Raw genomic sequence first — 27,266 nt, 5'->3', positions numbered from 1 at the left:
CGGCCTTGCACTTAGGAACACCAGACAGCAGTGCAGCACTACGCTTGGGAACTGTTTTAAACAGCAAAGTCACCAACAAAAATCAAAAAAAGGCAAAAAACGTAGCACTAAATAGATTGTGAAGACCCTGGCTGAGAAGATAGGTGCCAAGTCATGCGAATTTTTCACTGCTCTGCACATGTTCACAAATGACCACAAAGGGGCTGCAAGTATTGATTTTGGTAAATTTTAGCAAGTGGGCAGATTTGCAAATACAGAATCCATGAATAATGAAGGTTGACTGTGTGTGTGTGTGTGCACGTGTGTGTTTGTTTATGTACATATCAAACAAAATTCAGAACCTTGCAGCTGTCTTTCTTGACAGCTTCAGTGACCTTCCCTCAAGTTTCTGAACATTACTCTTGAACAATCCATAGATAACCCCACTCATTCTCTTTCATCCACATCCTCAAGCAAATGACAGACATGTTGGCTCTTTAAAATGTAGCAGCCTAGCTTAGTCATCAAGACAGAGACAGTAAAGATCTAAGTAAGGTAGACTGAGGACAGGGTAACAAGACAAAACCAGCCTGCAGCCCATAGTGCCAGGCATTGCAGGCAGTGGTTGTGACCAACAGCCAGCAACAGACTCTAAGGGCTCTTGTCAAGGTGGGCTAAGGGTGGGTTAAGGTGGCATCATGTGCCCATAAGCAACAAAGCCACTCTGTCAGTCTGTGGTGACACAGATTACAAACATACCATCCTTGTTCATTCTGCCATCTTCCACACTCAGCCTGGGGCATGACACGACCTGTCCTCTCTCCACCCAGATGCCTCACATGCTCCTGTCCTGAGGATTCCCAGCCTAGTGGTGTGTCCAAGGGCAGCAACCACAGATGCATAGCAGTCAGAGCCACTCCAGTGAGGAACTGGCCTCCAATGTGTCACCACCCAACCAGCTGCCACCTAAGATTCTCATTTCCCAGAGCTGAATCTCAGGGGGGAGGAGGCCTAGGAGGAGAGAGTGGATTTGGGGGTAGAGACTCCATAACCAAATGCTTTGGTTGCAGACTGACAAGATATGACCTTTGGTGAGAATCTCCATATTGACAGCTCCTAGCCCAATGCCAGATTATAAATGCAGATTGAAGTCTGGTGACGGAATGAGTGAAAGAAACACAAGGCCAGACATGGTGGCTCATGCCTCTAATCCTAGAACTTTGGGAGGCCAAGATGGAAGGATCGCTTGAGCCCAGGAGTTTGAGACCAGCCTGGGCAACATAAGGAGGCCCCATCACTACAAAAAAAATCACACACACACACACACACACACACACACACACGAGGAAAGTGGCTGGCTGGCTGGCTGCGAGGCTTTTGTTTATTTTATGAGAGCATGGTTCCATGAAGGGCAGCAGTGGTGGCCCATCAGGCTCAAAAATCTCAGCTTTTTTCATCAGACTGAAAAAGTGTTTTTCAAAGCACTTTTTTACATGTCATCTCATTAATCCTCAGATTAACACTATGTAGCAGAGGGGGTGGATATCAATACATGCATGCCATTAGTTGAGTTAACTAAAACCTAGAGATGTCAAGGACATCCATTTGAGCAAGGACATCCCATAAATTATTGCCATGGCCAGCACCCCAGACCACGCCTTTCTGATGGGTTTCATGGTAGTAAGCAGGCGCTGAGGTGTGCGTTAGATTCCCCTCTCATTAGCACTCAAGGCAGCCCCCCAAGTTCCAGGACCTGGCAGGAAAGGGTCCATGTGTCACCTGGGACACACAACTGGGGCTCTAGAAGGCCCACCCTGCAGGATGTGTGGACCTCAGGCCCAAGGATTGGCAAATGCAGCAACACGACTTACAGCCAGCGATGCTGCTTGTCTGGTTCCCCGAGCTGGAGAGTAGGCTGCCGGGAAGCCAAGCGGGCAGCCAGTGCCAGGCCAAACAGGCAATTAGCACCCACAGAAACCCCGCTGCCCAGCGATTGCTCAAGGCAATGAAACTCTGGCCTGCTGATTCCTGAGGCAGAGGGCATGTGAATCAGGAGCTTGTGTTGACAGAGAGCCCCCAAGTCCTTGAGTAAGAGTCCCACAGAAGCACCTGGACTTGAATTCACTGTGCCCCCAAGGCGAGGAGAGCACTCCGGTTTAGACAACAACCAAGCCGACCTCAGCATCCTCCTCTGGACTTGATTTGTGCTTTCCTCATTTGATGGTTAGAGCCCTGCCATAGCCACCTCCAGTCTAGACCGCTAGACAGAAGATCTGTTTTGGCTGCCTTCTTTCAGGCTATTCTCTCTCTCTCTCCAATACATGCCAAATGCTAATTTCTCATGATTCCCAGTTCCTGCCCCAACTCATCCCTTTCCCACGCTCCCACCCTGGCTTTGAATGGGAACCTCCAGTGCTTTTCCCACACCTTTCACATCTGTAATCCTGGGCTCATGTAAGGGGAGTGTGTTGGTAAAGAAACTGGCCCTGATCAAACAGGAATGCAGGTACATTCCTGACACTGCCTGGGTGTTCCAAGGTTGGCTTTCAGACCAGGACAAACAGTCCTTGGGTGAAGATATGGGTACAGATCGTGATGACCCGACAAGAGGTGCCATTTCCCTTGTTCCAAGGAACAGTTTGGATTGGATGGGAAGGCAAGCTCTGAAACCAAGTTCTTGGGCTTTCCCCAAAGACATGCCTGTCTCTTGGGTGAGGAAGCTGTGATCATCAACAGGGAGGAGGTTCACTCTGGAAGGATGGACACATGGGTTGGTGCAGGAGGCTGTGGGTTACAGGTGTAATGGAAAGACAGAGACCCACACAGCAATCTCAGGAAAGTGATTTCCAAGAGAGTCAGAGGAACATCTGGAGCTGAGAGGAGGGAAAAGAAGATACCACTCACCAAGACCCTCCTGCTCCTGTGGCTGTGAGCGCCGCATGTTCCATGGACATTGTAAGGAAGGAGATGTGAAAAATGCAAGGGCTCCCTTCATGGAAACACCTTGCTTCTTCTCCCTCCCTTTCCACTGGGGAGAGCCTGGGAGGAGGGCTCACCTGAAGAAGCCTTTGCAGCCTTCACAGGTCATAGCATTGAAGTGAAAGCCAGTGGCTCGGTCTCCACACACCCCACAGATCCGGGGCACATTCCGGTCAAAGTCTCCAGGGTCAGGCAGGGAAGTGCTGGCCGCCATTGCCTCCATCCCTGTAAGAACAGCAAGCAGGCCACGGTCAGAGCCAGAGTCAGTGCCAGGGCCAGCTGGCATCCTTGGTGCCACCCACCCCCAGCCTCATCCCACCGCCCCCACCCCCCACCACCAGGGAGCTCAGCAAGGGTGGGCATCTCCCCAGGGCCCAGGCCTGAGCACAGTGCCTTCGGAGCCCTCATACATGATTCGCCCTACATAGCTGGCTCAGAGCATGGCTTGGAATCAGCTGCCTGGTTTCAGATGTTGCATCTGTCAGGTTAATTTGGGTTTAGTGGTTCACCTCTGCATGCCCCCGCTGTCTGCATTGGAAGAGGTGTTTTACTTCCAGGGTGTAAGGATCATATGCATGAACCCATGCATGCTACTGGCACTAGCTCTGCCTCAGGCACAGACCTGAACCAGGTCAGGGGCTTCTATCCTGCCCAACACCCCCTCCAAGGGAAAATGGGAGTCCTCCCTCAGCCTCAGCACCTACATGTGGAGAGAAACCCTCAGGTCTCCTCCTCTTGAGGGTGGGGGGAATTGAGGATTTAGGTGCCCTGGTCATTCCAGCCCCAGCTCCTCGCAACCATAAAGCTCAGGGCTAATAGGCTTATGCCCCTGGTGTTCCTGTACCAAGACAATCAACATTTCAAGATATTTCCCCCCCTTTTTTTTGGCAATAATACTTAAAACATTATTTTGAATGTCCTTCTGAGTCATGTGAGTCCTATACAATTAATTGTGTTTTCAGAGATGGTTTTTCTAAACAGGCATTATCATCTAGAGATGGATTTCATACTTGAGGAAAGGGAGAAGAGACAGAGGGAACGAAAGCCCACAGCTTTGGGAAGGCCTTCTCAGGAAGCAGCTGGCTTGACTCTTTCATTAGCCAAAACTGGGCCCCCAGCTTTGCCTGCTGCGTCTGATCCCGTCTACTGTCAGGCTCAGAGATGATTCTGGGATACCTCAGACTGCCCTGAAATGCTTTCAGACCCTACTGCCTCCCAGTTCTCCCAATTTTATCTGAATCCTCAAAAGGGTCATTACAGGTTTCAGTGACCCCTTTGACGCCAGGCAAAGGGTCCTTCATGTCAGAAGAAAAATAAGAGAGAAAGCCAGGAAAGAAGAGACAAGAACCCACTCCACCCCAGGGTACCATTTCCTCCTGCCCTTGGGTGACAGAGGCAGATTCTGGGGGCCCTTGGGAGGCTCTGAGCTACTTTTCAATGACTAGGCCCATGATCTCTAATCTAGGGTGTGGAATATCAAAGCTCATTAAGTCTTATTTCACCTTCATACCACTTCATGGTGTAGATGCTATTATCATCATCCCCTTTACAAATGTGGCCCAGAGAGGCCCAAACCTTAAGATATGTCTAGAAACCACTACTGCCAAATGAATAAAACAAATACTTTCTAAAAATTCCCCAAAGAGCTTCACACCAAGGGAAAGAAGTGGTGCAGATAAGCAAGAATATGTTATCATCAGTCTCAAAGGGACAGAGGGAATCCCGGTCACAGACCTCGGAGATTCCCTAACCTCATTTAGCTTTTCTTTTCCTGGAAACCTTAATGTATTAGGTTGGTGCAAAAGTAATTGTGCTTTTGGCCATCAAAAATAATGGCAAAGATCGCAATTACTTTTGAACTATCCTAATAGTAATAGTGACACTATTGCTAATTTCTTTCACAGCTAGATTTATACTTGCTAAACTCTAATGTATATATAATATATACATTAAATATATAAATACATATTAATATATATTATATATTAATAAATATATAGATACATATTTAATGTATATATTAAATTTTAGCAACTATATATACATTAAAGTTTAGCAAGTATAAATATATACCTATATATAAAGAGAGAAGCACTTTCAGAAAAAGAACAAAGATCATTGCAGCGATAGCAAAGACACGGAATCAACCCAGGTGCCCATCAACTCTGGACTAGATAAAGAAAATACAGTATATGTGTGTGTGTGTGTGTGTATATATATATACACACACATACTGTCCTTTTTACACACTTATACTGTCTTTTTTACACACATACACTGTCCTTTTTCCTTTGCAGCAACATGGATACAGCTGGAGACCATTATCCTAAGGAAACAAAGCCAGAAACAGAAAACAAAATAGCACATGTTCTCACTTATAAGTGGGAACTAAGCATCATGTACATATGGACATAAAGATGAGAACAATGGACACTGGGAATACAAGTGGACAGGGGCAGGGGCTGAAAAACAACCTATTGGGTACTATGCTCGCTACCTGGGAGACAATACATTCATACTCAAAACCTCAGTATCTTGCAATATACCTTTGTAACAAACCTGCACAGGTACCCCCTGAACCTATAAGAAAACTTCAGAAAAAAAGAACAAAGGAATGATTAACAGAAACCTTTGGAGAGATGAGATCGGGGAGGGGTGTGCATTATATAGTAGCAGTATTCTATTTTTTGAGTAGTCAGCATATGGTATCTTCTTCTTATCATTATTAGCAAAACACTACATCTATGTTTTGTATATCTGTGTTTGCATGCCCTTCTGAATATACAAAACGTTTCATAATTTAAAAAACAATTAAAAATAGAAAAAGTGCTTGTGGATCTATCAACATTGTCCCCAAAGACCATCCCAAGTCCAAGCTGATGCCTGCAGGTTTTAAAACATAGCACACATTCAAGATGTGGCCAGCATCCCGGAGGCCCAATATCATTGTGGGGTAATAGGGGAAACTGTCCAGGATGCTTGTGGCTTAACCCTGGGTCAGCTGAGATGCTGCAGCTCCGAGTCATCGTGGTGTTGCTACAGAGTCTGGGTCATCCAGGCTCCCAAGTATCCGGTGGATTTCGTGGAAAACAGAGAAATCAAATGGGGGGTAGGAAGGAATATCCGTTAAATCAGTCAATACATGTTCAGCATCACATGGACTCATTTGGAGATGCTATGATGCAAGCGAGTGGAACAACATACTACCACAGCACAGCAACGGGGCAGTCCTGCAATGGGGTGGGGTGCTGCCTTGACATCAGGAAGTCTCTATGCTGGGGGTGAAGGCTGGAAAGGCTGGATCAAGCAGCCAGAGGCCCACAGTGAATGAGACCATTTCAGGGGAGCTGACAGAAGACCCAACCCTGCTTGAGGTTATTTGCTGCTATCAAGAAGCCAGCGCCCAGGACCAGAGTCCACATGTGGAGATGTCCAAGCCTCTGTGGCTTGAGAGCTGAAAGTCCCAGGAATGACAGGCAGAGACTAAAGAAGGCAGGAAAGAGAAAGAGGAGATGGGGGCTGGATAGGAAACATCAGACGCACAGGAGAGCCCAGCCAGGGTCGTGGCTGGAGCCAGCAAGCCCCATCTCCTGAGCCCTTCTCTGAACTCCTACCCGCACCCCACACACTCATGCATCTCAGTTGCAGACTCTGCTGGCCCGGGACCCACCTTGCAAAATCCTGGGTGGTATCCCTTCCTTCCCCGGCCCACCACCTTCTTATGCCCCTCCCCCCCACCCCGCCCCTTGAAAACAGAAAGCCAGGGAAGTTGCGGCTGATGAGGAAACACCTACCGGAAGGAGCAGGGGGCAGGTAAGTGGAGCCCAGGGGTGCTCTTCTGTGAGGTCTCACAGACACTTCAGACCCAAAGGCTTCTGAAATGAAGAAGGGGAAACCTTTTATCTAAGGCGGAGCGCTGACCGCCTCCCCAGTCTCTAAGGAAGTGGGCACGAGAGGCTCTTTCCAGGGACTTTAGTCCCCAGATCAGTGACTGCAAACAGAAGTGGCTTGTTGGGAGCAGGCATGCCATGTCATCGCTGGCAGGGGTGTGGGGGTGGCGGCTGGGCAGCAGCCAGGATGGCCCTCCCTCGAGGCAGGGAGTAGCAGGAGCAGTGGGAAGCGGTGGCGGCAACCAGCCCCAGGCAGAAGGATACAGCCTCCCGCCTAGGCACTCCTTCTCCTCTCACAGCCCAGGGTGTCAGGAGGGAGGAAGGGCCTTTTCGTTAGGGAGACCCACACTCTCACTACCCCCTCCATCTCCAGATTGTAGGCAGCTCAGGAAGCAGAGCAACTGGGCCATGTGGCCTGCTGCTAAGAGCGGGAAGACGGCTGCCCCAGGCAGGGCAGAGGAAGAGCCGCACAGGAGCTGGGAATGGGGCAGGCTTGGATGGCAGCCCACAGCCTTGGCCTCTTGGGACAGCTTCAAAGGCAGGTGTCTGAGATCTCCTGTCTGTGGAGACCGGGTGTAGGCGGAGCAGGTGTTGCAGGGGTTAAATACAGCAAAGCATTGCTTTCAAACAGGATGTTTTCTGCCACTTTTAGCTCTTCCCCAGACATGCTCAACACCCCCAGCTGCAGTAGGGTTGACTCTGCTGCCCAGACTCTGGATCTTAGCAGCTGGCTGGGGGGCCAGCAAGGAGGGATGGGCAGAATAGTATCCTTTCCACTTCCACTCACACCCGGCCCTGCTTGTCCACCTGCAGACATAGACAAACAGACACACACACACACACACACAAACACACAAACACACACTTCTTTCCTTCTCTGATGCCAACAGGAGGTGACCCTGGCAAAGGCCTTTAAGTCAGACCCCAGATGGGGTATGTCTAGACCCCAGCTTTTGTCTTTCTTTGGAGACCTCTGTCTTCCAGTGGCCTAAGCAGGGAAGGGGGAGAGCTTAAGGGGCTTCCAAGACCTGGGCCCAGTCCTAGAACTGTGAGCCGACTGAGGCCACTTGCCACCCCCTCCAGCACTGCCAGCTCCCAGGGAGCATCTGAGGAAAACACTAGTGGACAATGAGCCAAGATAACCTAAGCTGGGCTGGCCCACCCCCACAAGAAGCATGGGCAGTGGGAGGTGTCTGCTGAGGACAGGCATGCTGCCACGTACCCCCAATCCAGGCCCTCCTTTGCCCCCTCTGCTCCTACTGCCCAAGTCCTTCCCAGCTGACCACGCTCTGCAGGGTTCCTCCTCTGGCCTTATTGATTCCTCAGGCTCCTTTCCTGGTGCTCAGGAAGGTGAGGTGGGGACCAGGTGGATGCAGAAAGGAGCACTGCTTTCCTATCCTCAATCCCTGTGGTTTTCAGAGGTCAGAGGTGACATCCAGGTAGACAACCACCCTGGAACTTAACAAAAATGTTTCCGGAGTATTTACTACATGCCAGGCCTGCTAAGCTCTGCATACATTATTTCATTTAGCCCTCACAACAGTTCTGTGAGGCAGGGAGCAGTCCTACTTGTAGCAAAGCCAAATTTCAGAGCACTCTGAGTGACTTGCCCAGGGTCCCACAGCTAGGCAAGTGGTGGTTCCTGGGGCCAAATGAGGACAGGCTGATTGTAGTGCCCAACTGGGTCCTTTTGCAATGACAATCATCAGAGCAGATGCCTACTGCTCCGCACTGGGCCCTGCTCCATGGTTTTCCTGTGTCCTCACTCACTTCACTGTCATAAGAGCCTCCTCCAGTGGGTACTTTATTGCCCCTATCTTAGGGGTGGAAACTGAGGCACAGGGAAGGTGATTGTCTTTGGAGCTGGATTTGAATCTAGGTAGCTTAGCTCTGAGTCATTTCTGCAACCCTAAGCCATGGACACCTTTCACTTCCACTAAGTCAGGAGCAATGCAGAGAACAATCCCCAGGTCATGAGGGAAGAACCTGGGGATTGTTCTTTTCCTTCCAAGGATCCCCAGGCCAAGGGATGGCAGGCCTCAGCCAGGTTCCATCCACTTTCTGTCACCCAGCCCCTCTCATCTGGGAAAATCCCATTCAATAGATGGGCCTCTCCTCCTCACTCGACTTTCCAATAGTGGACGGTCCTTTTAGGAGAGATATCCTAGATTCAGCCTCTAAGTCCAAGTGCAAGCCTATAGGAAAGTGGGGCAAAGACATAAGGTGGAAAGGAGGACAGGTGGAAAAACTGCTTAATACGTGCCCTCTGCCACGTCACACGCCCACCCCACCAGCAATTCATGTTCTGAGTACACAGAACATCCCACTGCTTTTGCTGGGACCGTCCCCAGAGCAACCCTCTCCTGACCCTGCTTTAGAAATACCAAACCCCCAGCACTAAGCTTCAGAGAAGCAGAGGGGGAGGAGCTCAACTCTGTAGAAAGCCCCTGGCTTCCATCCCTCCAGGGCCTGCATCCCACATCAAAAACCCTGCCTGACCCTGACCCCAGTGCTGACCTTGCCTTAGCAAGAAATGAGAAGATAACACGTTTCCTTCCAGTCACTGAAGCCACAACCATTGCCTCTCCTACACGTCTGCCTGTCAGCCCACACCACAGGCGGCCCCATCTTGCGGCAGCTTCTGTTAAATGGGCATCCCCGGGGCCGTCTCGCCTACGGCAGTCTTGCAGGGTGGCAACAGCCAGGTGTCCTGGGCAGAGCCCTGGGAGGACAAAAATCAAAGTCCCTCATGGCTCAGTTTAACTCCACATTGACTGGACCCTCCTAAGGGTGGTAAAGCTGTGACTCTGAGAAGGACCATGGAGTGGACAAGAAGTCTGACCACTAATGTCTTTTCTAGCTCTGAGAGCATGCAACTCCAAGACTGGAATTCCCATCATGAGAAGCACTATTTTTTTTTCTTTTTAAGAGACAAGGTCTCCTCTGTTACCCAGGCTAGAGTGCAGTTGCACAATCACAGCTCACTGCAGCCTCTAATTCCTGGGCTCAAGCAATCTTCCACCTCAGCTTCTCAAGTAGCTGGGGTTACAGGTGTGAGCCACGTCAGGAAAGAAGACCTTAAATGAGATGAAGCTTTCTCCCTGATCCCTCATTAGCCAGATGAACCACAACATTCATGCCTCAGTGAGTGAGACTCACTCATCCTCAGATGCCAATGAGCAGGAAGGGCACAAAAGATGTGGCCCCTAATCGACCCCAGGAGAGGGGTCCTCTCTCTGCCAGGTTGGGACTGGAGTGATCTAAACTAGGCTTTCTAATTGTTGACATTGTTCCAAAGTTCCTACTCCTTCTAGAAAGAAATGGAAAGCTAAGCTATTTCCCCACAGAGTGGGAGACAATTCTTCTTCCTAAAATTGCCACACACAGAGTCAACCAGTGTTGGGCTTTTCCAGGAGAAGATATGCCTGTGTGTCCGCCAGCCACAACCGCACATGTACTTGTGTGTACACACCCTTGTCTTGCTATTTTTCGTTTCATCATCCATTAAACTCTGCCCCATCGAGTGCTAAGCACTGCATGACCTACCTAACTTTTTGTCATCTCTTTATTCTGGTGCATAACTCAGGCATAACAATATCATGGCCAACTAAGATGATACCCTCTCTTTCTTCTCCACCATCCCCACCATGTATCCATTTTCTTTGTCCAGAACAGTCTCAGTACCTCCCAGAAGAAGCTGACAGAGAACACAGTGATAATAATGGGGAGTGGAGAGGGTTTACTGTATAAATAGAACATATCCAAACTACTTCCTGCCCCGACTGTCTCCCCAGCTCCTTCATACACACCTCTTTTAAATATGTGTAAGAACGATTGGAAATTATTTTCTACAGACCACAATGTCCACAGTAAAACCCAATAGATAACATTCAGCTCTGAAAATCTCAAGATTGGAAGGCAACAGCACCACCTAGTCCAATCATCTTAAATTTCTTCTATAACATTCTAGCCAAACAGTTTTCTAGCCCATGCTTGAATAATTTTCCTAGTGGAGAACCACCTCCCACGGCAATCCACTCTCTTTGGATGGCTGTATGCTTAGAAAGCTCTGCATCATGCACAGATGGAATAGCACCCCATAGCTTTCAATGGCTCCTCCTAGATAGCTTTTTGTAGCCATGTTAGACAAAGCTACTAGGCCATTCGCACAGGAGCTCTAGAGGAGGGCTTAGGGGGCCACCATATGGTACCATATGCACATTAGAAAAAGGAGCCCTGGCCGGGCGCGGTGGCTCATGCCTGTAATCCCAGCACTTCGGGAGGCCAAAGTGGGTGGATCACTTGAGGTCAGGAGTTCGAGACTAGCCTGGCTAACATGGCGAAACCCTGTCTCTACTAAAAAAAAAAAAAAAATACAAAAATTAGCCGGCTTTGGTGGCGGGTGCCTGTAATCCCAGCTACTCAGGAGGCTGAGGCGGGAGAATCTCTTGAACCAGGGAGGCAGAGGTTGCAGTGAGCAGAGATTGCACCATTGTACTCCAGCCTGGGCGACAAGAGTAAAACTCCGTCTCAAAGAAAAAAAAGGAGAAGAAAAGAAAAATTAAAAAGGAAAAGGATCCCTTTTTCTAAGACTCTTAGACTTTTCTAAGACACTAAGCCCTAAGACACTTCACTTCCATCAGTTAGAAAATTATCATAAAAATAGAACACTCTGTAATGCTTATGTTGTGAGTGAAGTTGCAGGGGAGAAGCAGCAGAAGATAGCCTGGGTTACACTTAATTTTGATTTAGACTCCATCAAATTCCCAGGTTTGATCATGATCCCCACAAGAAGAGTGAGTAAGGTGGTAGCAAAGACAGCGTCCGCCTTTGTGGCCTGCACCTGGAGAGAACAGTGTCTGTTCTATGGAAAGGGCCCATGGAGCAGTGTGAGTGCTGGGTGTGCTCCCAGCAGGGCTGCCACCTCCTCTGTCTGCCACTTGGCTCTTTCCAGAGGAGGCTGGGCCCCAGCAACGCAGCTCTAAGAACCTCTAAGAACATTTAAGAGGCTCACCAGTTATGACTGACTGAACGATGGGAAATTCAGTGGCTGATGACACAGTAGTTGTAGGAAGGAGTTTACCCCTGAAGCTTGTTCTTCATTAACCCTTTTGGGACTATGCATCACCTTTGAGAACCTGCTAAAAGCCATGGACTGACACCCCCTGCAGTATCAGGGTGTATTAGTCTGTTTTCACGATGCTGATAAGACATACCTGAGACTGGGAAGAGAAAGAGGTTTAACTGGAATTACAATTCCACATAGCTGGGCAGGCCTCAGTATCATGGCGGAAGGTGAAAGGTACTTCTTACCTGGCAGTGGCAAGCGAAAAATAAGGAAGAAGCAAAAGTGGAAACCCCTGCTAAACCCATCAGATCTCATAAGGCTTATTCACTATCATGAGAATAGCATGGGAAAAACTGGCCCCCATGATTCAATTACCTCCCCCTGGGTCCCTCCCACAACACGTGGGAATTCTGAGGGATACAATTCAAGTTGAGATTCGGTGGGGACGCAACCAAACCATATCACAGGGCTAGTGGGTCACTCCATGGAAACCAGGCTACATACTCTCATTCACCAAGGCTACTCTGGGGAACTCTAGCAGCTTCTTGGAGCGTGGCAGGACTCAGAGTGGGGAGCCCATGAGGCCTCAGGCAGTGGAGCAGGAGATACATGGCTTACTTAGATAGATTTCCACTTCTTATCAACAATTTTTCCTGCAAGCTGCTTTTTTCCAATGGAAACTCTGCCCTTAGCTTTGTCAACAAGATTTCTGGGCTGATTACTGCTCTCCAGGTAACAGGCAGGCTATGCCCGTCACTGCTGGAGAGTGGCCGGTGACGCATAGGGGACTGGCCCATTTAGAAGCTGCAGTTCAATCTCTCTGGTTTTACAACTGAAGAAACGGAGGCCGTGAAAGTAGAACCATGGGTATTTAGAGGCTGGGATGGGTAGCAGGGAGGGGAAGATGGGGAGAGGTTGGTTAACAAATACCAAATTAAAGCTGGATAGGAAGAATGGATTCTGGTTTTCTGCAACACTGCAGGGTGACTGTGGTTAACTATAATTTACCTTCTATTCCCCAAAATCTAGGAAAGAAGATTTTGAATGTTCACAACACAAAGAAATGATAAATGTTTGGGGCAATACATAAGCGAATTGCCCTGATTTGATCACTGCACATTGTGTACCCATATTGAAATATCACTCTGTATTCCGTATGTACAATTATTATGTGTCAACTACAAATAAAAAGAAAAAATTCTAAGAAAGTCAATAAAAACAAGAGAGGAGAAGTATACTCCCTTACTGCGTGGCCTTGGACATGTCACTTCCTCTCTGATGGCCTCAGTCTCTTCTCAGTCTCCTCTGAGGTAATCAGAGAGGAAGTGACATATCCAAGGCCACACAGTAAGGAAGTGTACTTTCTCACCTCCAGCCTGGCCGAGTCCAGTACCCCCAATCGCCTGCCTGAGCAGCTTCAGGGCGAGGATGTGGTGTGGGGTAGGAATGGGCCATGGAAGCTGGTGTGTACTCTCCCTTTGGGGCTGAGAGTTCCCTGTAGGAGGCCTGATGCAGACTGCAGCAGGTCCTCCCAGCATTGACTACATTCTTACAATCAACACAGAGAAACAAAAATGTTGCTAGGATCACCCACATGCTCCTGCCCGACTAACTCCAGCTCCTGGCTTCAGCTCCCGTGGCCAAAGACATGAACAAGAACTCAAGACAGGGAGTACTTTAGAGGAAAGTGGGATATGCCTGGCCTGAGCTTTCTCTACTCCAGGTGGGTCTTCCTGGGACACTAGCATGGGGGTACTTCCCAAGGATATCTGCTACAGGGAAAAGTTGATGAGACAAGGAGGCTATTTGTTCAGTGACTTGGAGACCAAGAAATAGAAACTGGGGCATCCCCAAAGGGAGAGAGTAGGTCCAGCCCTTCTTTGGGGAGACCCAAACTACTGCTAGTGTTAGTGCAGCTGATGGCTAAATGGGATTTTCTCTAAAAACAAAAACAAAAACAAAAAAGCAGCTCAAGACAGCAGGAGAAAGCTGCTTCCAAGCCATTCCCAAGCCCAGCTTCCAGTGTGCCTGTGTGCCTCCCTCCAGGCTAAGCATCTGTCTTAACGCTGGGACCCTCAGCCTGAGTCCACATAGGCCTGAGCCACTGTTTTTTGTTTTTTTTTAATTGCACATCACTCTTTTATTATACTGATCTGGAAAAAGGATTTAGTACAGTTATGCTCAAATGAACACTGGACCCATGTGGCAGGACCAAGCAACTAGAACATGATTCAAAAAATCAGTGAAAGACACACTTGGACAGGACCAAGAGGCATTTCACTGCCACGAAACAAGGCGGGGAGGGATTCTAAAACACACAGCAGGAAGCATTCCTGCTCCTCAGAGGTCAAGGAGCTTAACCCATATTGGTATGAGGAATGGCTTATTTTCTGACGACCACATGAGGGACTATTTCAACTGCCACGAGAAACCCCAGAAAGGTTATTGTTTTGTATTTTATATATATGTAATATATATATTATATATATTATGTATATAATATATATTATATATATTATATATTTTATATATATATATAAATCTAACACATAAACTAAATTCAGGATTGATCCCAACCTTCTAGAGCCAGCTCCTCTGGGGTCAGGGAGGAAACAGTTGTCACGTCACCATGCAGGTTACATTCATCTTCCACTGGAATGACTAGAGCCCCAAGGCAGTGGCCTGACTGCAGAAGAGCAGAGGACTGGCTCCTGGGGGCAGACAGGCTGTCTTGCTTCTCCTCATTGGTTATGGCTTAGCACGGTTCCTCCCCACAAGTCCTTACTAAACAAAACACTCGCAAAAACCCAAGTCACTACCTTTAAACTCTCTTGGATAAGGGGAGCTTTCCCACAGCTTGGACTGAGAACGTGTGCCCTAGAAGTGCTATTCTGACTAGATTGTATGAAGGGAGTGGGTGCAGGAGACAAAATGGCTAAAATGAAAATGGGAGCCACTGGTCCCCATCTGCAGCTACAACTCAAGATGTCTACAGATGTGGTCAGTGTGACATGTGCAGGAGGGAGGGGCAGAGGGATGCGATGGGCAGGGAGGGTGCTCCTGGGGACAGTGGCCTGCCCAGGCCTGAGCCACTCTTGCTCAGGCAAACCTCTTTGAGGCCCAACAACCTACCCCTATCCAGGGTGGCCAGGCTTATTTTCCTTATTTTCCTTCTGGGACCAACGTGATCTCTGAGTCACGTAGACTCTTCCGCATTGTGTCAAAGGTCAGTATTCAAACCCCAGGTCCTACCAGCTCTGAGATATTTGGGATCCTTGGGATCAGACCCCTTGCCTTTGTCCAGCCACCTGGGCCAGCCTGATGCCCCTGGCCACCTGACCACTGTTCAGATGCCCCCAGAGCCCATTCCTGTCTCCTCATCTACAAACAGGGACATGATAATACCTGAGTCTCAGTTCTTGTGTGGGGATCAAACGAGCTGATCTCTGAGTAGCCCTCAGAAGGGTGCCTGGCACACCATAAGCTTTATGTGTTAACTATTATTATTATAACTGTACCTGGCTTTAGTATAATCAATGGAGAATCCAGGAAAATGAGAAGAACTTCAGGCCCGAGAGAGGTGCTGTGAAGGGCAGGATGCCTGCTTCTCAGTCCCAAAAGCTCCACCCCAAACAAACATTGCCCAGAAAGCCACAATTTTGCTGAGCTGGGAAAAAAAACTGACCACCCCACCCACTGTCTGTGGCTTCTAAAACTCTTTCAAAACTTCTTGGGGTGAGGAGAAATGAGTTGTTCTAATCTCTCCCCTAACAATCAGAGAAGCTGAGCTACAAATCTGGACTTTTCCTCCACGTAAAACATAAAGCCTGTGGCTCCCAAGTTGTCACTGATTACCACCCTTACAGCCATCATCCTTCCTGTCCCTTCTCATCCAGTGTCACCTCCATCCCCCACCTCCCCCATCATCAAGTGCTGATCCTGTACCTGCATCTGTTCTCACTCTAGTGGGACCTGAAGCTTGACTACCTCCAGGATGCCGATGCCCCTCTGTCTGTTACCAGGGCAGCGGCACCACCACCACCCACTCCCACCCACCACCACCTGAAGCAGAAAGCAGAACTCAGGAGAAGGCTGAGGTGGGTGCCGAGGGGCTGGAGTCAGGAGGTGGCAGCGAGAACCGTGGAAGCCCTGGCAGAAGAATGGCCCTGCCATGCCCCTTCACCTAGACATGGGGTGGGCTCTGGCTCAGTGGGCCTGGACTTCTGGCTGCCCCAGCTCTTGAAGGCCTGGGAAGGCCATTCACTTATCCTGGGATAGATTCTGAAGCCTGTGTCAGAATCAGGGAAGGATCCCCAGGGTCCTCTGAGATGGGCAGGGCTGGGCTAACTCTCCACCAGGCAGCTCCGGTCCCATACACGGCTGATTTGCCCAAACTTACCCTCTCCATCTTCTAGGTTATTAGTGAGGGTGGACACTTCCCCTGTACTGTGTTCATGCAGCTTCTCGGGACCTGGGCCACGTAGGAGGTTCCCACTCACTTTCAAGGGCAGCAGCAGTCACCCCAAGGTGACATCGGCTGCTCCTCCATTTCTGATTAGAATGACTTCCCCCTAACAAGCTTTTCCAGAGCTGTTTGGTCAGGCTTCTGGCCATCCTTCTGGGTAGGGTCCCTCTTCAGGACACCCCTGGAGGGCCAGGGATAGGATGTGGCGGCATTTCTTCTTGGCCTCACACTGTGGTGGACATTGACTCTGGCCTCTGCTGCCTTATCTCTGATAGGGTCCCTGCCTATGTTTAAGTGCCAGCCACATGGAAAGGCCTGTACTGGAAGTGAGAGACACAGTGGTGAGTAAGACATAGACCCTGTCCTCTGGGAGCTTACAGTCTACCGCGGGTTGCGGGGTGGGGATGGGGGACAAACAGGAACCTCCAATTCAGTACGACACATCCTACGATCCAGGTAAGTGCCAGGTCTAGAGGGAGCATATGCAAGCGCCTCTGCCTCATCTTGGTGGGAAAAGAGAAGAGAAGGATCTTTGGAGGCAGTCCCCTCTCAACCTCTCCACGGAGACAGGAAGGAGCAGAGGAGTTTAATGTGGTGTGGTAAGAGGCGTAAGGAGCACTGCAGGCAGAGGATACTGCACATGCAAAAGCTGAGAACGAAAGGGAAAGAACATGTTTGGGACAGAGAAACTCATTCAATGTGGCTGGAGAGAGGGAGAGGGTGCCAGGAAGAGACGTAATAACTGGCCACACTCATGTCAAAGGCCTGTAGGAAGTACATTCCACTCTTTTCTCTGCTTCTTCAAGTTAAACCCAGTGAGTCTTGAATATCAGGAATTTTTAATTATTGCCATGATTTATTGAAACTGAAGAGTTTCAGACCCCATTCAGATTCCCATTCCAACCTGAATCCACCTTGAGTGTTGTGACAACAGGGCCTCTTTCATTGTTTCATTGAGACGTTAGCTACGCACAGGCCTCTTCTGCAGCACAGCTGAAGTCCCAGCCTGGGTACACACAAAGCCACTGTCCCCCACAGTCCTTCAGGGAGATCCTTAACCCTGAGAAGAATAGGACCATCAGTAGTTGAGCTAGAAGGGAGAGGTAAAGGAGAGACCTGAAAAATTCAGCCTAGCTGAATAGAAAAAAAAAAAGGTTTTGTGGGAGAAAATCAAAAGAAAGAACAAATGATTCAATAAGGGCAGATGGAAGGGAGGTTCGTGAACAACTCAGCTGCCATATCACTAGTGCAATCCTTACTTAATTCCTCAGTCTGTCCAGGGTGGTCAGATATGGTTGATGGGCACAGAGAGAGGTGAGTTGCCCACAGCCGCAGGATCCCCAAACCTGCCTCCACCAGTCCACTCAGCCCACTCAGCCCACTCTGTTCTGGTCAACAAGGTCACTTGCTCATTGCCAGGAATTTGTCTAAGGAAGGGCATCAGGCAAAATACACGATGCTCACAAACAACACTCACCACAGACGTGTGTGGAGCACCTCACATGCAGATAGGCACATGCCAGTCCATATCCTGAGTCTGGCTGTCCAAACTCACTGCTGGCCAACATGACACAAGCCTTGCCTTACCCTCAGAGCTATAATTGAAGATAACCCTCTTGGTTCAACGTTTCAGGCCAAATATCAGAATCTGTCTGGAGTTTTCTTCCCCAGGGCCACAAAGTGGTAGGAAACAGCTGTCTCTGTTCTAACCCTTGAACCCTCACCAAGCTATGATTCCCCTTCCCCAGCCCTACCCATTTGTCATCTCCCTCTTCTTTGTTTTTCTTTGGTAGCCAGGGGGCAAAGACAGAACAGATTTAAACCACAGGGTACTTTCCATAAATGCGGCCCCAGGACAGAGGAGGAGCTAATCTCAGGGTCCTTAGAGGAACAACCTCTTTCCCTAGAGGAGCAAATTCTTTCCCTCCTGGTGGTTAGCTGTCTGCAGCCCCCCAGCTGCCCTGAGCCAGGCCTGCTGCCCACCGGATGTCTGAACCAGCTGGCAGAAGTTCCACTCTCTGCACTCAATACTCTTTCTGGCAGAGGCAAATATCCCCCAAGAAGGAATCTGATGGACTAGCTCAGAACCTAGATTCAATTAAAAGACTTGTGGGTGAAACCCCATTTCCTCTGACTGGGCTGGGCCCCACTTGGTCAGCTGGAGTTGCTGCCAGGTGGGCTGCAGACAGGTAGCATCCTAGGGAGGATGTCAGCGGCGGTGGTCCATCTCCGCCCCTGGGTGAGATGCCTACTGCTTCCCTTCACTCCCCTGCCCTTACTTTTTCCAGAACTCCCCCTGACCTGAAAAATAATTCTGCAGCTAGGCTGGTCAGTGGCCCAGGATTGAAGTTTAACAGAGATGAAAATAATTCCCCCAGTGAGTTATTTTCTGCCCAGCTTTTGGAACAATAGCTCAGAGTGACAGGCAGGGTGGGGCAGGGGAGGCTGGCCTTGGGCCACTAACTGGGGCCACTATCCATTTAGGGCCCTTCCCATGTCCACTCCCTTACTCTTGCTGGCACCAGATTTTATAGAGGTGGGACCCTAGTCAAGGACTCAGACTAACTGCCTGCCACACCTGCCTCCACCTGTGGATCCACATGGGGCATGAGGGTGGCAGGACAGGGAAGGCCCGCGGGAGCCAGGAGTTTCCATCCTCCGTGGCTACAACTCTTACAGAATGCAAGGAAGAAGGAGAAAACACCGCGACTTTACCAAGCCTCCAAAAGGAGATTCTATAAGACTGTTGTGTCAGCTGAGATAAATATTTCAAATGTGTTATAAAAATTGTTACACTCTAAAATTACACTCTATAAAAATACTAGCTATTGCATTACTATTATTTTTCCAGGCATTTAAGAATAGGAGAGGAGGAGGAATAAATTCAGGTAAAAAGGGGAAGGCTGTGAAAAAACACCTTGAACGATTGCATGGAGCATGATCCATTCATTCGTTGTCTACCAAGCCCATCCCCAAACTTCCTCCTTTTTTTTTTTTTTTTCGCCTTAAGACCCTATCCTCTGTTAGTTTCCTTTTGATTTTTCTCACACAACTTTTCTTCTAATACCTATGAGGAAATACCTTCCTGAGAAGACAGAGTATGGGAGGGAGAGAAGGAGGAGGGGAGAAAGGAAAGGAGGGGAATGTATTGGAATATCTTACTCTGAAAGCTTTCTTTCTAACTCACAAGGAAGAAACACTCTGTATTATAAAGCTATTATCACATGCTGGGAGGGGTACCTTCTAGTACGTTAGTAAGGAATTCTACAGGAACAGGGTTTTTCCTATCCCACTCTATAACAGTTACCTGTTAAAAAAAACTACCAGAGGATGCAGTGGAGCCTGCAGGGCAGACCTGACTGTGAAGTTTGCTGTTTGCCACCCGTCCTTCCCCAACACCAACAGTGATTACACATTTCATTTTTTTTTAAATTGGCTGTCAATGTTTTAGAAATCAAGAGTTTACATTTTTGAAAAAAAATCTGAATGTCCAGCTTTCTATGAAAAAGTCGGATAATCTGGCCACACCAGGCTGAAGCTCCTGCCGGAAGCCTGCTGGGCCGAGAGGGGCTGCTCCCATCAACCAGTGTGTGCTCTCCAGTCCATCTCACCGGGTCTGCATCCCTCCAGCCTCACTCATGACCCACCTGGCCCTGGCCCCCTGACCAGCACACACTGACAGCAGAGCTCACGGTTAGAAGTGCAGGCTCTGGAGGCAGCTGGCCTGGGTGTGCCCAACCCTGAATTCTCCCTACCACTAGCTGTGCAACAAGAACCAATGAAATGCACTCTCTAAGCTTCTGCTTCCTCACCTGTGAAATGAGAAAAATAACACCACCTACTGCATAGTCTGTGAGGAGTCCATGAGATAATCACGTCAAGTGCTCAGCATAGTGCCTGGCACGTAGTACCTGCTCAGTAAACGTTAGTGCTTATTATTGCGCACAATTACTGCAATGACTAAGGAGAATTCATCTGAGTTGCAGCCCAGTTTTTGAAGATGATTTAATGACACAAAGCAATTGCCCTTCAACCCTCCTTTCTTGCTCAGGCACCTGGTCTACAGACAAAACCATCTAGTGAGTATATCTGTGACATGTTAGCTATTGTGTGGAGCAGGGGCACTTCAGAGACAGGATTCAGATCTGTTCTCAGGGCTCGGAGTAGAGTGGGGGGAATGGACGATGACAGCACTGACAGGTGGAGTTACGCACAGAGCTCTCCCCACAAGCCCTGCCCAGGACCACACAGGAGCTTGGCATTCAGGAGACCTGGGGGTGGGTCTGACTCTTTTCTCCTTCTCCTTCTAGGCTCCAGACCTTCGGGGGGCTTTGCTAAAAGACACCCAACCTCGAATTAGTTCCACTCCATTTCCAGTTTCCCAGGCTGTGCACGTGGTTTCAACAAAGCCGGTCAGACCTCAAATGGAGTTCATTATAATGGAATTTTACCTGAGGCAGCCCCTCCCCCACTTCTTAACATCATGGCACCCAAGATATGGGTGTGCTTGCCAAAGAGGCTGGGCAGAAGTCACTTCCTGCCCCTGGCAGAAGTCCGGAAATTCAGAGCCGTTTGGAACAAAGAACTCTGCCCCGAAGGTGTTTTCCAGCATCTCCCTGGCCAGATTGGAACTGCCCCATTCACCCTCGTACCACCTGCTGCGTTTTTTCCAGCCCTCCTAGACAGGAAGGGGAGGAGGGAAGACTGAGCTGAATGACCAGGACACTGCAGGAAAGGCAATGCACAAGTGAGGAAGAGAACATGCACTCTGGACTTAAGCCTGAATTTAAATTCTGGTTCTGATTTAGTAGCTCAATGTCGTGGGGCAAGGAATTTAGCCTCTTAATCTCTATGAACCTTGGTTTCCTCTTCTATAAAATGGGTATAATTTTACCAGCCTCGTAGGATTATTGAGAGGCATAAATGAGAAAATGCATGAAAAGCACTAAACATAGTACCTGGAACATAGTGAGTTTTAATAACCATTGGTTATTATGATTGTCAGCTATTACATAATATGGTAACCTCACAAGGGTCAAAGGTTGGTATAGAAAGAGACACTGGGTGGAGTTGGGGTGAGGGGATGGCTGGAGAAGGTAGAGCCCTGTCCCTGATCCCAGCACAGGCCTGGGAGCCAAGGTGAGGCCCAGGGCAGAAGCACCTGCCTGCCCGGAGCTGACAGGCACAGACTGGATAGGTAATTACAAAGTTGAGGGCTGAGGTGGCCCATGCAACTGTCCAGCCAGCCACATTCCTTTGTCCCATGGGTGGCTGGGTGGTGAGTATCTGGCTGTTTATGTGGCTACCAGGATGGTGAGTGTAGTTAACACCTCTTTTCCCCAGTAGTCCCAGCAGGGTATTCGACCTTCAAAGGGAAAGAGATTCTCTACAGGCATTTGGCTCCTTTCCCCATAGCATCGCCTCTGTTCCCTCCACTCCAATCCTCCAGCTACCCCTTGCTTCTCAGGTTAAACAAGTCAAAAGGCCAAAGAACAAGGCCAGACTCTGAAGAGATGGCCAGTAGAGACTACTAAACTTCACCCCATCTCACTGGAGCCCTTAAATGATCAAGAAGCCCAGGACAGACGTGAATCCATCACTGCCCCAGCCCTGTGTGCTTTGATTAGCCAGCAAACTCATGGTTCTTATACTTCCATGTCCTTTTCTCAAAACTGATGCCCAAGGAAAATATATATTCCTCCCCAGGTATTAATTGAGCACATAATATGGGCTCACTGCTGACACCAGGCTCTTGGTTGAACTGAGGAGACCATCAAGTGTTTGGGAGGATGTAGAACCGTGGGATCCCTCAAGCACTGCTGGTGGAAGCCCAGAGAGGAAGGGCTTCAACTGTACTTAGAGGCCCAGCACAGAGCTCCCAGAGTCAGGCTGTGACATGTATGTGGTCACCTGTACAGAGTGCAGCAGACAGGCACACACATGAGCCAGAAATTGGGTCCCTAGGTCATGAATAATACAACTATTATAGCTAATCATTATAACTGTAGAAACTCATCTAATGCAACTTTTTCATTTTAGAAATGAAGCCTATATCAAGAGTTGAAAAGGATGGAGAACAATGGAAACTTTCATCCACTGCTGGAAGTGTGTTTTGGGACAACCACTTTGGAAAGCTGTTTGGCACCCTATAGCAATGCTGAACATAGAATTCCATGGGAGGCAGCAATTCCAACCCTAGGTATGTGCCCTACAGAAATTCTTGTGAGTTTCTCATGAACCAGAAGACAAGTATAACATGTACACCCCTAGCAGTACTGTCTTATCATAATAGCTCAACTGGAAACAACCCAAATGTCCATCAGTGAGAGGAGGATATACAAATCGTGGTGTATTTTTCCAATGGAATTCTACACAGCATTGCAAACTCATGAACTGCAGTGGTGTGCATCGACATGGATGAACCTCAGAAAACTCATATTGACTCAAAGAAGAGTGCATCACAGAGAACACACAGGTATGCGAACTTCGAAGCCATGTGAAATGAAACAACATAGTGTTTTGTAAAATCTACATAGATGATAACTTACAAAGAAAAGCAAGGAAACAATTAACCAAAATTCACTTTGGGGTGCGGAGTAAGGAAGGGGAATGCAAATGGGGAGAGGCAGAGGGGGCTTTTAAGGTGCTGTGAATGCTCCACTCTTAACTTAGGTGGTAGGTACAGGGTATAGGATTCTTTATTCTATACATAAACATATAATCTTGTGTATGTGATATATCACAGTTTTTAAAAATGAACAAAAAAGAATTGAAGAACCCAAGTTGCAGAGAAGCTAAGTAACCTTCACAAGCTCATCAGCTAACAAATGACAGAGAAACCAATTTGCCAAATCGGAGTTTAGTCAGGTGCCAGGACAGCCATTCCTGAGTTCTAAACGGGCCTCTCACAAGGACAGGCTTCTGGGCTAGAAATTTTGAAAAGAAGTGCAAGAGTCTCTTTTTTCCCCACTGTTAAATTCCCAGTGTCTTGACTAGTACCTGGCACACCGTAGGCTCTTGGCCCATATATACTGAATACACATGCCTTTCAAGGGCCTACTGTGTGCCAGGCACTTGACTTACATCATCTAATCCTCACGCAGTCCTACAGGGAGCTATTACTATACCCAATTTACAGGTAAGGACACTGAGATTTGGACAGATTAAATAACTTGCCCAAGGTCACAAGCTACAAAGCGACCTCGCCAAGATTTGAACCCAAGAGTCTAACTCAGACCCTGTGTTTCTCCTGTTCTGCCAGGCCACTAGCTTCTAACAGCACTACCTAAAATTTTAGTCATCTACCAAGGAACCCTGAGACCCACAGGGGGTGGGGCAGGCTGAGCATTTTCTCTTCCTGCGACCTCTGTCTCCAGGCTCTGACAAAGCGGTTTGTATGGCCAGGCCCAGGGCTGGCAAGCTGTGTAAAGCAGTGGTTACAGGCTGACTCTGCAGCCTTGGGCAGGTGACTGCATCTCTTTAGACCTTGGTTTCCCCACTATGCCTGCTAGAGAAGATAACTGTACTTACCCCAAAGAGAAGCTATGAGGATTGAGGGAGACAAGCAAAGCAATGTGCACGGGGCCTGGCATGAGGCTATCAGAGGAGGCTAGAGTCCATTTCTCCTTCCAGCTGGGCTAGGTTCAGGAGGCCTTAAGGGATAGCCAGGAGAGGGAAAAGGTAGGCAAAGTGAGAATAGCTCCCCATTGGCCAATGGGACAATCAGCACATAGTAGGTTTTCAATAAAGATGCCTGTTTGAAAGATTGTTTCCTATTTGCCTTCCAGACTATTAGAGTCATATTTGATTCCACACAATTTCTCTGCACAATCCTACCTCTGTTCGGTTCTTGTTCTTAACCAGAGCAAGGTGCCCAAGACTGCCAGAGAGGCATGAAGATCTAAAAGTGCTGGCAGAGGGAGCCTCCTTCTGAGAGGCCACTGTCCCCAGCGTAACCTTTGGGCAGTCCAAGCCTGTTCTCAGGTCAACTTGTTCAAACTAGTTAGTATATCTAACCTCTCAGCTCACAAACATTTACTGCAGGTGTATAATGTACAAGACAGGGCACTAAGTGCCCTGTGGCCATCCCATGAATGCAGAGGTGGGAGAGTTCCATGCAGGTTAAGAGCATGGGCTTCTGCAAACCTGAGAGGGAGTCGTGGGTTTCCTCCTCACAGGCTATGACAGCTTGGCATGTTGATTAACCTCACGGAGACTCCATTTCCTCATTTGTAAAGGGAACATAACTGGTTCCTACCTCACAAGACCTAGTGATAGGTCTGAGAGGCACGTAGCACAGCACCTGTTACCAAGTGAGTGCTCAGTAAGTAGCTGAAGCTACAACTCCAGTACCAGCAGGTGGCACACACTGGATGTGTCACCAGCAAAGCCTCGGGCCTCATGGGTATTCCACAGTGCCTGGAATGTCCCACCTTGCATAACACCTCCAAGCTTCAGGTTGTCATCAGAAGGCCAGTGAGAGGCAGCAGCTTCTCAGGAACCAACTGCCGAGTCTGCACAGACTCCACTTTCCCGCGGGTGCAGCTGCCCACACCCTGCTTAGGACCAGGACTCTCCCCTGTGCAGAATGAGGACTTTGTATGGCATCTGGTTCTGGGAACACTGCTTAGTCTATTCCTTGGCACAGGACCTGCAGGGCAGGTTTGCAAAAGCATGACACACATTCCAACTCACAGAGTACTGACTGCTTCTGCCTTCCACTCCTGCTATTCACCAACCAGACACCCCCATCCTCCCCCAGCCAGCCTTGGGGTGGGGGGTCTCACCACCTCCCTTGCCCACAAGTCACTTCAAAGACATGACTTCCCAAGAGATCTTCACTTGCCCTTTTCATTTGTTGGCAGTGAGAATGACTTCCTTCCTGGCAGAGTAACTGAGAGTCACTACATGGTCATCGTGGCAGCTCTGCTCCCTCCACGCCTATGCCCGATCACCCACAGGCTGGACCTCTGGGGATCCCACCCTTTGCATCTGGACCATGAGGACCCAGGACCCAGAAGGCAGGACAGTTTCTCTTCCACATGTCGCCACAGCGGGATGCAGGCACTGCCATCAACGCCTGTCACTTGGATTGAGCAAGAACAGCCTCTCCCCACCCTGGACCATTTCCCCAGTAGTCAGACCAGACCAAAGAGGCAAACTCTAGTGTCTTTGGGAACTGACTCTGTCTCCTGCAATGCAGCTTCTCCCTGGCTTTGGCCTCCACTTTGCTTATCATTTCCCCGGAACCTGATTATAGGTGACCTATGTCCTTTATCAGAGTGGGCGAGGTTTGCCTACCCTTGCCTTCCTGGCTGCTTACCTGCTTTACAGCCAGACTTTCTGTGGGATAGTGTGGTCCCCAGAGGTCTGGGAAGCTGGATGAGCAAAATGAGGAGGCTGCAGATATGGAGGAAGAGGGAAGAGGAAACGTGAGGCCCAGTCTTGGCTCCACTATGAACCCCAATTTCCCCAGGGGAAGCTGAAGAGAAGTTGGCAGACCTTCCTGTCCCTGTCTGAGGTTGGGGTGGGGCAGGAAAACCAAAGGTGAGGCCAGTCACAAGTCAAGGGTGAAGGGAAGTCACACGAGTGGTGGGCTGGGTCCCAGGACAGGGTGGCCGGGAGAAGTGCCGCCCCAGGGAAAAGACAAGAATTGGCTGATAACACCAGGGAGCAGGCTAGGGTGTCGGGGGCTATCCTCAGAATTAAGCTACCCCTGTTTTCCCTTGAGCATTAAGCCTCCCCCAACCTTATCATCCCCTCATCACTGCTGTGACGTCTGCTGAGTTTGGAGTGATGATCACTAGGGTGATTAATATTCCATTTTTCCCTGGAAAGTTTGGGTTTATGTCCATTGTCCTGGTATAACCATGCATGGCATCCCCTTTCACTCTCAGAAGTATCCCAGTTTGCAAGATACATTACACAGGCACTCTTTCTAGCATATCTAGGAGGGCACTGACACAGGAAAAGGTTAGGGACAAATCGGAGGGAAGCAAAATGACAAGCAAGGCCTTGGTGGCCCAGAGTGGCAGCCAGGCTGGCTTCAGCCCAGCTGGATCCTCTCAGAACTGGACAATAGTGGAGGGAGAGCCTGAGAACTGCTGCCCACCCTGGGGCTCAAACTGTCTTGGAGTCAGGGGCCTGGTCTGGTGGGTTCTGCTTCCTGCTATCCCTCAGAGGGCCTGGCTGGAGTCATGCTGGGCACACAAGAGGCTCTTAATCAAATCTGGTCAATTCCTTATTTCCCTCTACCTGCATCCAAAACAGAATTGCAGCAGGGACAAATGGAAGCTGGAGCCCTGTAATTCTTTATTCAGCAACACACCAAATGTCATCTAGGTGGTCCTCCCGTCTCTGGCTCTCTGGCCCCTAGGACCTGACTGCTGTACAGGCAACAGCAAGTTTCTAGCAGAGGTTCCAGATGCCTATTCCAGCCAGGACAGCGGTGCCTCCTTAGGATGTGGGGTAAGGAATGAAACAATGGGAACTCCCTTTCGTGTCTTAGATAACCACCTGATGTAGTAGCCACCTGATGTAGCCCACTCGGTCCCAGGCCTTTCTCCATTCACAGCCTGGGCTTTGGACACCTGCTATCTGTTCTGGGGGTAGAGTGTAGGGGTTCAGGAGGTCCTCTCGGAGCTTCCTCTGGGGCTTAGTTACAAAAGAGATCAGTTTTGAGGTCAAATAGGGGAAGAATACTGAGAAACCATAAACACAAATTATCAGGGCACCCCAAACAGCACCCGACCTTCCATAATGTTTATACAAACAAAGTCTGATGGCCTCTGCCGAAGAGGAGTAAAGGGTTGGGAAGGCTTTCTAACTCTCATTTTTTCCCCTCCTTTCTTACCCCATTTTCTAGTCCCTCCTTTAGCTTGGTAAG

General features: G+C 49.0%; 1 protein-coding gene across 6 annotated transcripts in view; it reads right to left on the bottom strand.

Moving 5' to 3' along the window:
• Positions 1-27,266, bottom strand: part of VDR (vitamin D receptor) — a 124,642-nt gene that overhangs the window by 33,996 nt on the left and 63,380 nt on the right. For 3 of the 6 annotated variants that reach the window (XM_055095717.3, XM_063593068.1, XM_034935968.3), the window contains 2 exons: positions 6,753-6,833; positions 3,036-3,183 (listed from right to left, as the gene is read on the bottom strand). In XM_055095717.3, coding sequence (XP_054951692.1) covers positions 3,036-3,183; positions 6,753-6,833 — 229 coding nt within the window. Of the gene's footprint in view, positions 1-2,883; positions 3,001-3,035; positions 3,184-6,752; positions 6,834-27,266 lie in introns of those variants that run through there. The other 3 variants (XM_057299465.2, XM_063593069.1, XM_063593070.1) reach the window with 2 other exon arrangements.

This window comes from Pan paniscus, chromosome 10 (assembly GCF_029289425.2).
Source record: "Pan paniscus chromosome 10, NHGRI_mPanPan1-v2.0_pri, whole genome shotgun sequence".
Taxonomy (NCBI): Eukaryota; Metazoa; Chordata; class Mammalia; order Primates; family Hominidae; genus Pan; species Pan paniscus.
Note: the sequence above shows the minus strand (reverse complement) of the source record. Positions and strands in the feature narration are given on the sequence as shown.